The sequence below is a fragment of the Penicillium vulpinum genome (assembly GCF_028829585.1).
Source record: "Penicillium vulpinum strain IBT 29486 chromosome Unknown utg000001l_segment0_segment0, whole genome shotgun sequence".
Taxonomy (NCBI): Eukaryota; Fungi; Ascomycota; class Eurotiomycetes; order Eurotiales; family Aspergillaceae; genus Penicillium; species Penicillium vulpinum.
The window spans coordinates 2,739,573-2,752,156 of record NW_026643241.1 but is presented as its reverse complement, the minus strand read 5'-3'; the positions used below and the strand labels follow the sequence as shown (position 1 = coordinate 2,752,156).

The window sequence follows — 12,584 nt, the reverse complement described above, 5'->3', positions numbered from 1 at the left end:
AAAATGTTACAGGCTTTGGGAGGACCTGTGCCTCCAAACACTGACCATGTATGGTGAACTCCCCGCAACCCCTCCATGAGTCTTCTAACATCTACAAGGCCGTCAGTGTATCGCTTCCAACATGGAGGGAGAATGTCGGATATGAAGAAGGAGAGGATTGGGTCATAAAGAAAATGCAATGCGGTTATCCCCGGTTCTTCGTCCATCCTATTATCCAAAAGCTCGCCCAGGAGATTGTTCGTCGAGTCGGTGATCCTAACCTCGAGTCTGCAACCCTATTCGCATCAGCTAAGCCAGCGCGCATCTGTCATTCCTTTTTGCTTAGCAAAATCCCCGCAGACCAGGCATACAAAGGACGGATTGTTAACTTCATCCCATCCCCACACACCGAAGCTGGATCAACAGTGACATCTTCCTTGTCGTGTGTCATTTACCCAAAAGAATACGCTTCCATTACCAAGCAGGTATGGCAACACTCGGGCAACGGTATTTCCAGTCGACGAGGTGAGTTCTGCCTTAGAGCATTGGAGGACGGGTTTTTGGTGGAAGACAAAGGCTTTTCGACCGCGGAGTCAATTTCCCAGCGTCCTTGCAAGGGACCCCGCAGATACCAAAGCGCCAGTGGACCGAGAAAGGGCTCTGTTGGGGAATCTCCTCCCAAGTCAAACACCGAAGATGGCCGAGACTATGCTCAATTCATTGAAGAGCGATTTGGCCGAAATCTCAGCACTTCTCTCGCCAATCAAGCCAAGCTGGCTGTTCGCAAACGTATTGCGGGTGTATTGACAGTAGATGCTGAACTCCCAGAAGCTCTACAGACAGCTTCCTCAGAAGGCCGAGTCGCCGGTATTTCCGAGGAGGATGTCCTTCTTTATCCTTCGGGCATGAGCGCCATCTTCAACGCTCATCAGACCTTGCTGGCTACTAGAGGCGATTTGCGGTCAATTTGTTTCGGATTCCCTTACACGGATACATTGAAGATTCTCCAAAAGTGGGGACCAGGCTGCGTATTCTATGGTCACGGCTCCTCGGAAGATCTGGATGATCTGGAATTTCGACTGAAGGCTGGTGAGCGCTTCCTTGGGCTTTTTACTGAGGCACCAGGTAACCCCCTTCTCAAAACACCGGACCTCAGGCGGATTCGTGCTTTGGCAGACCAATATGGCTTTGCCGTAGTGGTCGACGAAACCATCAGCAACTTTTTGAACATCAACGTTTTGCACCTGGCAGACATCGTTGTCAGCAGCTTGACTAAGATTTTCAGCGGGGATAGCAACGTGATGGGAGGAAGTGCTGTGCTTAACCCTCAAGCACAGTATTATCCAGCCATTAAGGAAACTTATAACCGGGATTACGAAGATATTTACTGGGCAGAGGATGCTGTTTTCCTGGAGAGAAATAGCCGTGATTTTATTTCCCGTATTGAGCAGATCAATGCTACCACCGAGAATATTACAGCTATGTTGAAGGAGTCGCCCCTAGGTTAGCATTCATTTACTTTGAATGAGAGCTGTACTGACAATTTCACAGTGAAAGAAGTTTATTACCCAAAATACAGCCCCACGAAACCACTATATGATAGCCTCCGCAATGCTAATGGTGGTTATGGTGGTCTCTTCTCTGTCACATTCCACTCCCAAGCCGAGGCGATTGCGTTTTTTGACAGCATTGAAGTTTTGAAAGGGCCCAGTCTTGGGACCAACTTTACGTTGAGGTAAGTATGCAGCCCCCCTCTCTTGGGGCTTGCTAACTTTCCAGCTCTCCGTACGTCCTCCTGGCCCATTACGGCGAATTAGACTGGGTATGTACACCACTTGCATGCTGATCAGGCCATAGCTAACATGTGTCAGGCGAGATCCTTCAATGTCGATCCGGATCTAGTGAGAATCAGTGTTGGGTTAGAAGAGGTAGCTGATCTGCGTTCCAGGGTACAACGGGCCTTGGACGCAGTGCAAAGCGTTCGGCAGGCAAGTACATAGTCTACCCCAGCTCAATCAAAGTTGGCCTATGCATTATACAACAACTTGGGCTTTTTCTAGTGCTATGATATCCATATCCGTAAATTGAGGTATATAACACGATATAAAGTAGACTACCGTAACTTAACACACTGCACTAAGAAGAAAACGAGATCCTGCTCCGAACCCTTCACTGTCCAACGCCAAACAGAAGCAGTTTGGCTGCTAAAACGTACGGTCTAGCAGGTCATCCCCTATGGTACTCACAGCCTGGCTTGTAACGCCCAGGTCCTCATTGGCAGTTTTCCTTAAAGCCTGTCGCATGGTCTCTACATTGAGGTCTCCCCCAAAACTGGAAGAGACTGGACTTTGAGCGGTACTAGCAGTGGGAAACCGAGTGGGAGACATATCAAGCCCTCTAGAAGAGGTCGCAATGCTTGTTGGTGGCGATGTGCCGAGTCCATGCGAAGAAGATGGGGAGCGCAATGGAGACGGGGATTGGTTGAGATCTCCCAGACGCCCCCGAGACATTATACCAGGATGAGCTTCATTTGTTTCTGCATGCTCGGCGTTGACAACGTCAGCAAAGGAAATGAAGCTCAGCCGACGTATATCTGTCGTGTCCAGTGCTCCATAACCGGATGAGAGTTCATCTGCATCAGCCTGGCCCAAGAGATGATCAATGCCTGATGATGCCATTGATTGCTCCCCCGATGCACCACCCGCTGACTGATGTAGGCTATGTGTGATTATCTCGACTGAATCTGGATCGAGGCGGTCATCTGTGATCGCGGCCGAGGATGCTTCTAGGACAGGCGGAATATAGTTATCGGTTCGAATATGCGCAGGTATCGAAGGTGACGCCTGTGCTGGTACTATATCTTCCTGCACATCTCGTTCGAATATCTGAGACGCGGGGGAATGTATACGGGGCGGCAGATATGACGAGCTTTCGGGCGATGAGGGGTGCCTCATGTATTTGGTCAAATCATGATTTGGTGTTGGTAGGGCTTCGGATGATCTCACAGGTGATATGCAGCCTGTGTCGATTTGATTCTTGTCCCATGTGAAAGCAGTGGGTTTTGGGGCTCGTGTACTCGCTCCAACGGGGTTTGGCTTCTGATCTGTAGAATGAGACATTGCGATAAGATGATGTATTTTCAAAATCCGATAGCCATGATCAAGAATGTAGAGTAAATGGGAGTTTGTACGGAGTAAAAGAGTCTCTAAGAGAGTCTCAATGATGACATCTCTTGAGACATTGATGTACGTAGAGACCAGGTGACGGGCCCCAACAAGGATTATTATTACATACCTATATACATACCTATGTATGTATGTATGTAGGAAAATACTTGTATCCGGTACCTTTGATTGAGCAATGAGGAAGAGGGCTTTTGAGGTACTAGATACTTCAATACATATTTGTATGTACATATTTTTTTTAAAAAAGAATACGGTATGGTAAATACACTCAGGCCAAGGGGGGTCACGAGACCAGGGGAAAAAGTTCGGGTTTGAAGCACGACAGATGCCAACACGTAAAGTCCTTCAACTCCAAGTCCAGTCCTACCATTAGGTCAGTTCACCATTATAAATAATATATATGAATACCTACTAACTCTTTCTTTTTTTTTTTTTTTAATTCCAGTTTCTGATCAATTTCTCCCCCCCTCAATTGACCAGAGCAATGGCGACCTTCCTTGCCGCGACGAAGCGGCCATTTCTCACATTGCCATTCCTTGTTCCCTCCTTGTCGGATTCTCTGGCGATAGGATTTCGACGAAACCAATCTTCATACCGACGAACCAAGCAGCGACTACGTGTGAAGCCAGATTCCTCATTTGATCTGTCTAACCTGGGTCACGATCACATTATCCACAACCCGCCATCCAGTGCTCCAAATGCCTACCATACCCCATCCAAGTTCTTGCCCGCCGATGATGTTCGGAAAGCATCCATCCTTTCTTCCACCGTGACCCCTAACGCCGACGATCTTCCCGGTGTCTACAAGTCTATGCCCGAAAGAAAATACCACCTCACCCCTTCGGACATTGAAGAAATCCGCAATCTTCGCATGAATGACCCCATGACCTGGAGCCGAAACAAGCTCGCCAAACGTTTTGAATGCTCGCCCGTTTTTATTGCCATGGTCTGCCAGGCAAGCCCAGAGAAGAGAGAGATCCAGGCCCGGATCTTGGAAGCAGTGCAATCACGATGGGGTCCCAAGCGCCGCATGGCCAGAGAGGATCGTGAACTACGGCGGGAGGCCTGGGGACGAGACGCATAGTGATAGCATGATCCCAAGCCACAGGAAAAGGTCTTTTTTCTTTTTTTTTTAAAAAGAAAATCCATGTATTCTAGCTTATTTTCTAGCATTGTTTATTGTATTCCATACCAAATCTTTTTCTATTTATTCTTCCAACCAATCAACCAAAAAAAAAATAAAAAATAAAAAAAATAAAAAATAAAAAAATAAAAAACTATATAGGAATAGCCATCAAGGTAGAAATCTAGAATAACTATCTATAATATCTATATATATGTGTGTACGGAGTAGAAAATATGATGTCTCAAATCAAAAACTACATATGTAGCTAATCAACCCCTTGTAACATCTCTACTGTGTGATAGGGCCAAAAAAAATTACGTGATAAGAAGTCACTTCTGGACCTCCGGTTACTTCAGGGCAAAGACGGCAATGCCCCTCTTTCCCCTCCGTCGTGTTTCATTCAAACTTGCTTCTTTTTCCTCTCAATTTTCTCCAGCCATTCGTTCTCCTCTCTCCTCTCGTCGCTTCTTCTACGGCAATATCAGCGATACCAAAATGGCCCCCCAGTTGGAACCCTTCTTCAAGCAGTATGCAATGTTATCTCCCAAATAGAGAGACTTTAAACTGACAGTCAAAAAGGGTCGACGACTCATCCAACGATTTTATTGAGCGTATGTATAATACTGGTTTCTCGCAAGGTCCTCGCTGATTCTAGTCAAGGTCTACGGAAGGCGGTTGCGATCCCATCTATCTCGGCACAAGATGAAAACCGACCAGATGTGTTCCGCGTGAGTTTCTCAGCAGAGACATAAAATCCAGGTCTAATCTTTATAGATGGGCCAATTCCTTGCCGACGAGCTCACGGCTCTTGGAGCCGAGGTTGAGCAACGACCATTGGGCAAACAGCCTGGTAAAGAACATCTTGAGCTGCCACCCGTGGTGATTGCGAGATATGGCAACGATAAGAACAAGCGCACCATTCTGGTTTACGGACACTATGACGTGCAGCCCGCTCTAATGGAAGACGGCTGGGCCACCGAGCCCTTTGAGTTGACCATTGATGAGAAGGATCGGATGTATGGTCGTGGCTCTACCGATGACAAGGGTCCCGTTCTGGGCTGGCTCAATGTCATTGATGCCCACCGTAAAGCTGGTATCGAGTTCCCTGTCAACTTGTTGTGCTGCTTCGAGGGAATGGAGGAGTATGGATCCGAGGGTCTGGACGACTTCATTCAGGCTGAGAGCAAGAAGTACTTCAAGGATACGGACGCTGTTTGTATCTCTGATAACTACTGGCTCGGCACAGAGAAGCCCTGTCTCACCTATGGTCTGCGTGGCTGCAACTACTACTCCCTCAGCATTTCGGGCCCCGCTCAAGACCTGCACAGTGGTGTCTTTGGTGGCTCTGCCCACGAGCCGATGACTGATATGGTTAACCTTCTCTCCAAGCTAGTTGATTCCCAGGGTAACATCCTGATTCCGGGTCTCATGGATCTGGTGGCTCCCCTTACCGAGGACGAGCAGACTCTCTATGGAAAGATCAGCTACACTATGGACAACCTCCACGAGTCGTTGGGCTCCGAGACAGGTATCCACCCCACCAAGGAGCGTACCCTGATGGCTAGATGGCGTTACCCATCTCTGTCCATCCACGGTATCGAGGGTGCTTACTCGGCCCCTGGTGCTAAGACGGTCATTCCCGCTAAGGTCATTGGTAAATTCTCTATCCGTACCGTGCCTAACATGGAGAGCGAGGATGTAAACAAGCTGGTATTTGACCATATCAAGACTGAGTTCGCCAAGCTGAACAGCAAGAACACTATGGACGTTTCGCTGCAGCACGACGGCAAGTGGTGGGTCGCCAGCCCCAAGCACTGGAACTTCTCGGCTGCCGGAAAGGCTGTTCAACAGGTCTTTGGAGTCGAGCCAGATATGACTCGCGAAGGTGGAAGGTAGGACTATCTTTTCCCACTAAAATAGTTTCACAGCTAACCGTTGGTAGTATTCCCGTCACATTGACCTTCGAGCAAGCCACTGGCAAGAACGTCTTGCTCCTTCCCATGGGAAGCTCGACTGATGCTGCCCACTCTATCAACGAAAAGCTTGACAAGAGAAACTACATTGAGGGAACTAAGTTGCTGGGAGCTTACCTACACTATGTTGCAGAAGAGCCTACCTCTTCATAGATCTAATCATGGATTCGATTCTTAATCTGCTGTTTAAGTAGTCGTTTACCAAAACACAAGCCATTTCATCAATAACTCTTGGAATAATACATCTATTACACCTCACACACAAGGACCTCGAAAGGGAGAATATACTATCCCGTATTCGAAAAGGGTTGATTACTTGTATTGCGCTACTTAGGGGGGAATAGATATAGGGAACCCCATGAAGCACCGACAACTCCAAAAATGACTAGCCAAAAATCCACCAAGAAGGAGAGTGTAAGAAAATGAAAATGCATCAATCGCTATAGTGGTGCTCGAGGATTGCAACAGACACCCAGTAGACAGACAAACACGAGCAAAGATTAGATCAAGAGTAAGACGCCGTCAAGTGCAAAGCAATTCGATATTAGTTACTATATATCCGTTAGTATTCTGTTCAGGGATCAGTAAAGAGGGACAACTTACTAGATTTCCAGAGGAGAAATCTGATCCAAAGCATAGAGCCAGTTTCCACCTTGCTCCTCTTTCTCAAGCCTATAAATAGAATTCGTCAGTGAATATGTCCTCAGATCAAATATAAGCAAAGTTGAGATATACCAGTCATAAGGCCACATGATGAGATGACCTTGAGTGTTGTTAAGGAGATCCTCCGCACGGCCCTTATCCAAATACTCATCTGTGCCATGGGGGTCACGCTTCGAGCCAATTGTTGTGGCTCTACGTCTACGTCTCCGAGACTGGCTCGTCGAGTTTAGATTCAGGTTCACGGCTTCAGAGTAATCGACATGGGCCGAGGCTGTTCGGGACTTCTCAATATCCTCACTGGCGACGACGCCATTATCATCGCAGGTCCCGTTCGGAACCTTGCCCAATAGGTTCGGATCAGACACCATCTTGAGTGCGGCCTTTTCATCGATGGACGATAACGTCTCCTGTTTCGCTAGCTGCTCAGACTGAGGACGGCCAGCTTCGTTCCCAGCCCCGACCTTCTCGTCAATTGTCTGAGGGCTCTTCGGATCTACTTGTGGTCCTTCGGGCCTTGGGGTGATGAAAGACATCTGAGAAGTGATCGACATGGGAGAGCTGACCGTAGCCCCGGGTGGGGGAGGACCATTTTGTTTTTGTTGAGGTTGGGCGGGCCTGTTGCCTTGTTGGCTCTGCACTTCTGCAAAGCGCTCGCCATATGTGGCATACTCCTTGTATTCCTTCCAGTTCTTCACCTCGCTGTCGGGCATGCAGCGGAACACAGATCGGTAAATTTTAGTGTTCTGCTCGGCGACGGCTTGCCATGTGTCTAGATAGAAGCCATCAATGATCGGGTCCCTCATACAGTCGTTGTCGATGAAAACACGCTTGAGGTCTGGAACAGATGGGTGGTTGTGCTTAGTGGTTCCATTTTCTTCTCTAGGCATGTTCAAACCGGTACTGCCAGTCTCGAACTCACGGTTCGACGACCCGGTAGCTCCATGCCCTTGTGATGTAGTATTCGCATTGATCTCGGAGTCACCATTGGTTTCACTCGATGACCCAGGTCTGCGGTCCTTGCGAGTTGAGGGTGTTCGACAGAGCTTTTGCTGTGATGATCTCGGTCGCTCAATAGTACCTCTCCCCTCAGGAGCGATGGGCGAAAGAAGGGCTTCTCTTCCATGGCCCTCTATATTTGAATCACGACCAACTACCAATCCGGCCCGAGCAGCGGCTTTCAGATGATCGGCGCCATCACCTTCCACGTCTTTTCTGTGATCGGGATTTTCGGTGACGCGAGGGTCGGTGGTGAGCTTGCGGTTTGATTTGAGGTTAGGGTTAGCACCCTGCTCCCAATCAACATCATGGTTGAAGCTATACATGTCCTCAGAGCGAGAAAGGAACTCATCCTGGACGCGATGCCGACGTTCAACCATTTCCCTCTCATCTTGTCGTTCGATGGCCGAGGACCCCGAATTTCTCCGCTCTCGGTTGTCAACTAGGCGCTCACTCCCCTCGGCGACCTGGATCTTGCGTAGCTCTTCTTCAGTAGCAAAGTCATGTTCCATGAGTTCGTCGACATCAATTCCGAGATGTTCTCTCATCAGACGCATACGCAAGGTATGTGGGAATCGACCAACAAGGTATGGCTTGCCATTCATGCTCGACATGATCATATCGGTGTCACGCACAACAGATGCAACCTCTGAATCACGCGAACCCAACATGGACCGTTCGTTGATGTTTGCTGATCCAATGATAGCAGCGCGATCGTCAACGACCATGCATTTGGCATGAATATAAAGTTGCTCAGTCACCAGTGCCTTCTGCGGTCCAATCTTGCCCCAAGTTCGCAGACTGTAGAACTGGATATAGTCCTCTGGCTCAATTCCAAGAGCACGAAGACGGCCAAAAATGGATGTCTCACCACGGCAGATACTGCGGTATTGACATTGCATGATAAGGCGAACACTTGTTCCGCCTTCACTGTCCACGGTGTTTTGGAAGCCTGGCATCAATGGGATAACAATGACGGCGCGCCATGCTTCCTCCTTTTTGGCAGCTCGGACAATACGTTCAACTAGTGCATCTCCAATAAGGTTCTCGATCTTTCGGCCCTCAATCTCGCAAGTGCTGATGAAGAACTGATTCTCGATGTAAACGAAATGCTCGGATTCCTCGATCAACTTCACATAGGCATTCATGATGCTGTGCTCGACAACATCGGGTGTTCCTGTCGACCACATGCTACTAGAACGGAGAATTTGTACCTCGCAAGTTCCATCAAGGCCCAGAGCTTCCAAATCAGCGGGGTTGAAATCGGGTGGCGGCAAGAGGAAGGGCGTCGGCCGCGTGGGCTTTCGCTGACGAAGAATGTAGTTCCAGCGTTGCACGAAGTGACGAGTGAGATCCCGAGCAGGCTGGCCCACGACATGCATAGAAATGTCATGCCACGGCATCCGGGGTACAACATTGCGATCGTACATCTCCTCATATGGCTTATCCAGGTCATAGAAATCCTGGATTCTCGGATTGGAGTAGTCCTTGCCCGGCCAGAGTTGACAATGATCCGCATCTTTGGGACCATCAGTAGTCTCAAAGCCGGTAGGCTTGTCATCAGTCAATTGATGTTGAGGAGTATCCCAACGCCCAAAGCACAGGTCGATACCTCCAACAAATGCGATAGTATGGTCGATGAGACAAAGCTTCTCGTGGTGGGCCCAGAAGAAAGTATTTTGCCGGAACTGATTTGGTGATCGCTGAACAAAGATATTTGGGTGAAGATCAAGGAGAGAGAACTTGGAATACTCCGAGTCAATGGGAATTGCCGAGTTGATGTTGCGATACATGATCACGAAAACTTTAACGCCTTCTCGAGCTTTCTGTTGCAGGAGACGGTCCAATCGCCATTTTTGGCTGATGGCAGCAGGCCGGCGCATGTAAAGCTCTGGACTCAGCCACCAGTCATGGATATAAATGACATCCTTTGCCTGGTTGATTGCTCGTGAAACAACCCACATGTGATCTCGTGCATCAACCAGCCACTGTGCAAAGCAGTTTTGTCGCACAGGCGCGAAACTGTCGAACCGGTTGGGGTGCATCCACGGAGTATTAGCAACCATGAAGCGGATCGAGTCTTCAAACTGTTGGAGCTGACGCTCATTACGGGCCAGCAGTTTGAGCTTGCGTTCAGAGTTCTCAAGTCGCAGAGTGTGGTGCTGAGGGTGCCTTGCAGACTGCTTCGCAGACTTGGCAAGATCCTTTGGATTTTGTTTACGAAGACTGAGCTTCGGTGTCTGAACCTTGAAATGAGGATCCACCAAGAAGACATCATAGATATTCATCTCCTCAGGGGAGTCCACGCAGACTACATAGCTGTGCCTAACCAAAAACCACTTGGGCGAATGGCGCTTCTTGACCAGAGACGGTGTGAGCGCCTTTCGGAAATCAAGACCCTTGGAGGATTGGATTATCAGGAATCCTTCTTTGCCGTGGTAACTGCCTTCTGCGGCCAGACGGACGCCTAGAGCGGAAAGTTCCAAGAATTTGCACAAGCGATTGCTATCAGCCCTGAAGATCAGGAACCTAATCATCTTTTGCAGATAGAGCTCAAGCTTCTTTCGCTGCTTCCCAGGGTATGTTTCTTTCCGAGCTCCCGACACACCTTCATGGGTGGATGAAGGTCCTGCGGCTGAGTCTCCTTCTTGATTGGTGATGCTGGACTTTCTGCGGGCAAGCGGACCAGAGACCCGACGCTGATGCGGTTGTTGGCTCTGCTTTTTCTTGATCGGAGGCCTCTCTGTCCCACTCATCCCCTCCGCGCCAGTCTCATAGCCACCTTCTTCATCTTCATCCTCGAATTCACTTTCCAGGCCTCGCACACCTCGCATGTAGGGGAAAGCACTTCTAGGGAATCGAGGGAGACTTGGGCTGTTCTCACTCGTGCGTAGCTGGATGTACTTCTGAGTTCCCAGGTGAAGCTTATACTTGAGATGCAGATTGGCAAAGTCTCTAAGCGTGCGGAAGATGATCCATTTCATGCGAGTCATGCCACTTCCGTACTCCATTTCGATTCGGAAGACCAGATGACGATCGCCGGAGTGGGAATCAATCCGGCTGTCCGTAACACGAACCTTCAACTGCTCCAAAAGAATCGGTATTCTTTTGCTGCCATGCTCATCTCGTTGGAACGCGCTGGCCAGTATAAGGGCAGCAGGCACGGCGGAAGCGAGTTCAGCAAGCAGCTCTGCAGATTTCTTGTTGTCCACAGTGTTATCTGGCCTTCGTCGCTGCCCAATGAGTTTCAGACCAGCTTTGATTTGCTTCCATCGCTGAGCACTGGCACTGGTACCTCGCTCGGTTCGATGGCGTCTCCAGCTCGCCGTTATGCTCTCGTCGTTTCCAGATGGCCCGGCAAACCCAGTCAATCGCCTCAGGTTGCTCGGGCGCTGTTCATCCGGGTTGGCATCCGGATTCCGGTCAGTATAGCTACCAACTCGAGTATTTGCCCACGGGCGGCTCCTCGTCCGCCGGCTGAGCCTTTCACGGCCTTCATCTTCCGAAACACCTTCGCGTTGTTGAGGTATGAAGTCCGTAGTGCTTGCTCTTCGGGGGAACAGATTAGTGCGATAGTTCTCGAAAGGCGCAAAAGAGGATGAGAAGTGGAATGATGGTCTGCGCGATGTTTTGGGCGTTGTAGGGGCTGTGTTGGATCCAGCTTCTTCCTCCCATTGTTTTCGCCGCCGTTGCGTTTTCCTCTTTTCACGAGGATCCCGTTGCTCACCGCCGCTCTCTTCCGCGTCGGCATCGATTTCACTGCCCTCTTCTTCTAGGGGCTCTGGGAAGCGGAATTCCCCCCTCTCCGACCCCGGGGTAGCTATATCGCCTTGAGCTGAGCGAAAGTCCGTACTCGCGCCGCTAGGGGACCGTGAATGTGACGAAAAATTGGGTGCAGTAGCCAATAGCTTCAATTTGCCGAACAACGACTGCTTCCCTTTGGGACCCTGATCATCATCGTCGCCGTGTTGAGAAGCGGGTCGAGATTGCGGCCGGGAGTGGGACGCGTCGGGAGCCTCAGTGTCGGTATCTCGGAATTGTACACTTTGAGCACGGGATGGAGGGGACATTCCGGGGTTAGACGACTGGTGTTGATGGCGACTCCATGGTTGGTGGTCCTCGGCTGACCGGTTTGGCGGTCGAGTGCTCAGGGATGACCTGCCCCTCGGTGAACCATGCTTCAAAGACGATGGACGCGCATTTTCCTTATCGCCTAGTATTCCACCTGTTTCATGATCGTCCGTGGGCTGGGTAGACTGATTCTGCTTTATTGAGGCCGGTTTCTTGGATTCGGTGGGAGAAGGCAACGGGGATGCCAATTTTGATTTGTTTGAAGCCGCAAGGGGTTCTGGTTTTTTTGTGTCGACCTTCAGTGAGCCAGTTTCCACGTCCTTGTGAACTGAAGAGGTCGACATGTTTTGATTTTGATGCTAATGCAAGATGATTATCAGTTGCAGTTCACGGGGATCGACCACATTTACATTGTACATACTCAATCCACTGCCAATGTACTGTCAGGTATGACTATGTAATGATCTATCCTCCCTAGGATTAGGAAACAAGAAAAAAAATCCAAGGGGGTAAAGAGCGTGTGTTGACATTAAAAGGAGCATAGATAAATAAGTTTACAGTGGAGTTCCCAGCTGTTTTCCGACTGGAGAA

General features: G+C 49.4%; 5 protein-coding genes across 5 annotated transcripts; 3 read left to right on the top strand and 2 right to left on the bottom strand.

Moving 5' to 3' along the window:
* Positions 1–50: 50 nt before the first annotated feature.
* Positions 51–1,979, top strand: N7479_001022 (cystathionine gamma-synthase; the record flags this gene model as incomplete). The annotated part of the gene is made up of 4 exons (XM_057248720.1): positions 51–1,482; positions 1,531–1,714; positions 1,759–1,801; positions 1,851–1,979. The coding sequence occupies 4 exons, from the start codon at positions 51–53 to the stop codon at positions 1,977–1,979; spliced, it is 1,788 nt and encodes a 595-aa protein (XP_057113152.1).
* Positions 1,980–2,183: 204 nt separating this feature from the next.
* On the bottom strand, positions 2,184–3,098 carry N7479_001021 (uncharacterized protein; the record flags this gene model as incomplete). The annotated part of the gene is made up of 1 exon (XM_057248719.1): positions 2,184–3,098. One exon carries the CDS (start codon positions 3,096–3,098, stop codon positions 2,184–2,186), a length of 915 nt encoding a protein of 304 aa, XP_057113151.1.
* A 550-nt stretch (positions 3,099–3,648) lies between these two features.
* On the top strand, positions 3,649–4,248 carry N7479_001020 (mitochondrial 54S ribosomal protein mL58; the record flags this gene model as incomplete). The annotated part of the gene is made up of 1 exon (XM_057248718.1): positions 3,649–4,248. One exon carries the CDS (start codon positions 3,649–3,651, stop codon positions 4,246–4,248), a length of 600 nt encoding a protein of 199 aa, XP_057113150.1.
* A 411-nt stretch (positions 4,249–4,659) lies between these two features.
* N7479_001019 (M20 family dipeptidase) lies at positions 4,660–6,416 on the top strand (the record flags this gene model as incomplete). Its single annotated transcript, XM_057248717.1, has 5 exons — positions 4,660–4,817; positions 4,870–4,901; positions 4,951–5,018; positions 5,065–6,182; positions 6,233–6,416. The coding sequence occupies 5 exons, from the start codon at positions 4,660–4,662 to the stop codon at positions 6,414–6,416; spliced, it is 1,560 nt and encodes a 519-aa protein (XP_057113149.1).
* Positions 6,417–6,865: 449 nt separating this feature from the next.
* pld3 (phospholipase D) lies at positions 6,866–12,337 on the bottom strand (the record flags this gene model as incomplete). Its single annotated transcript, XM_057248716.1, has 1 exon — positions 6,866–12,337. The coding sequence occupies one exon, from the start codon at positions 12,335–12,337 to the stop codon at positions 6,866–6,868; it is 5,472 nt and encodes a 1,823-aa protein (XP_057113148.1).
* Between the last annotated feature and the right edge of the window lie 247 nt (positions 12,338–12,584).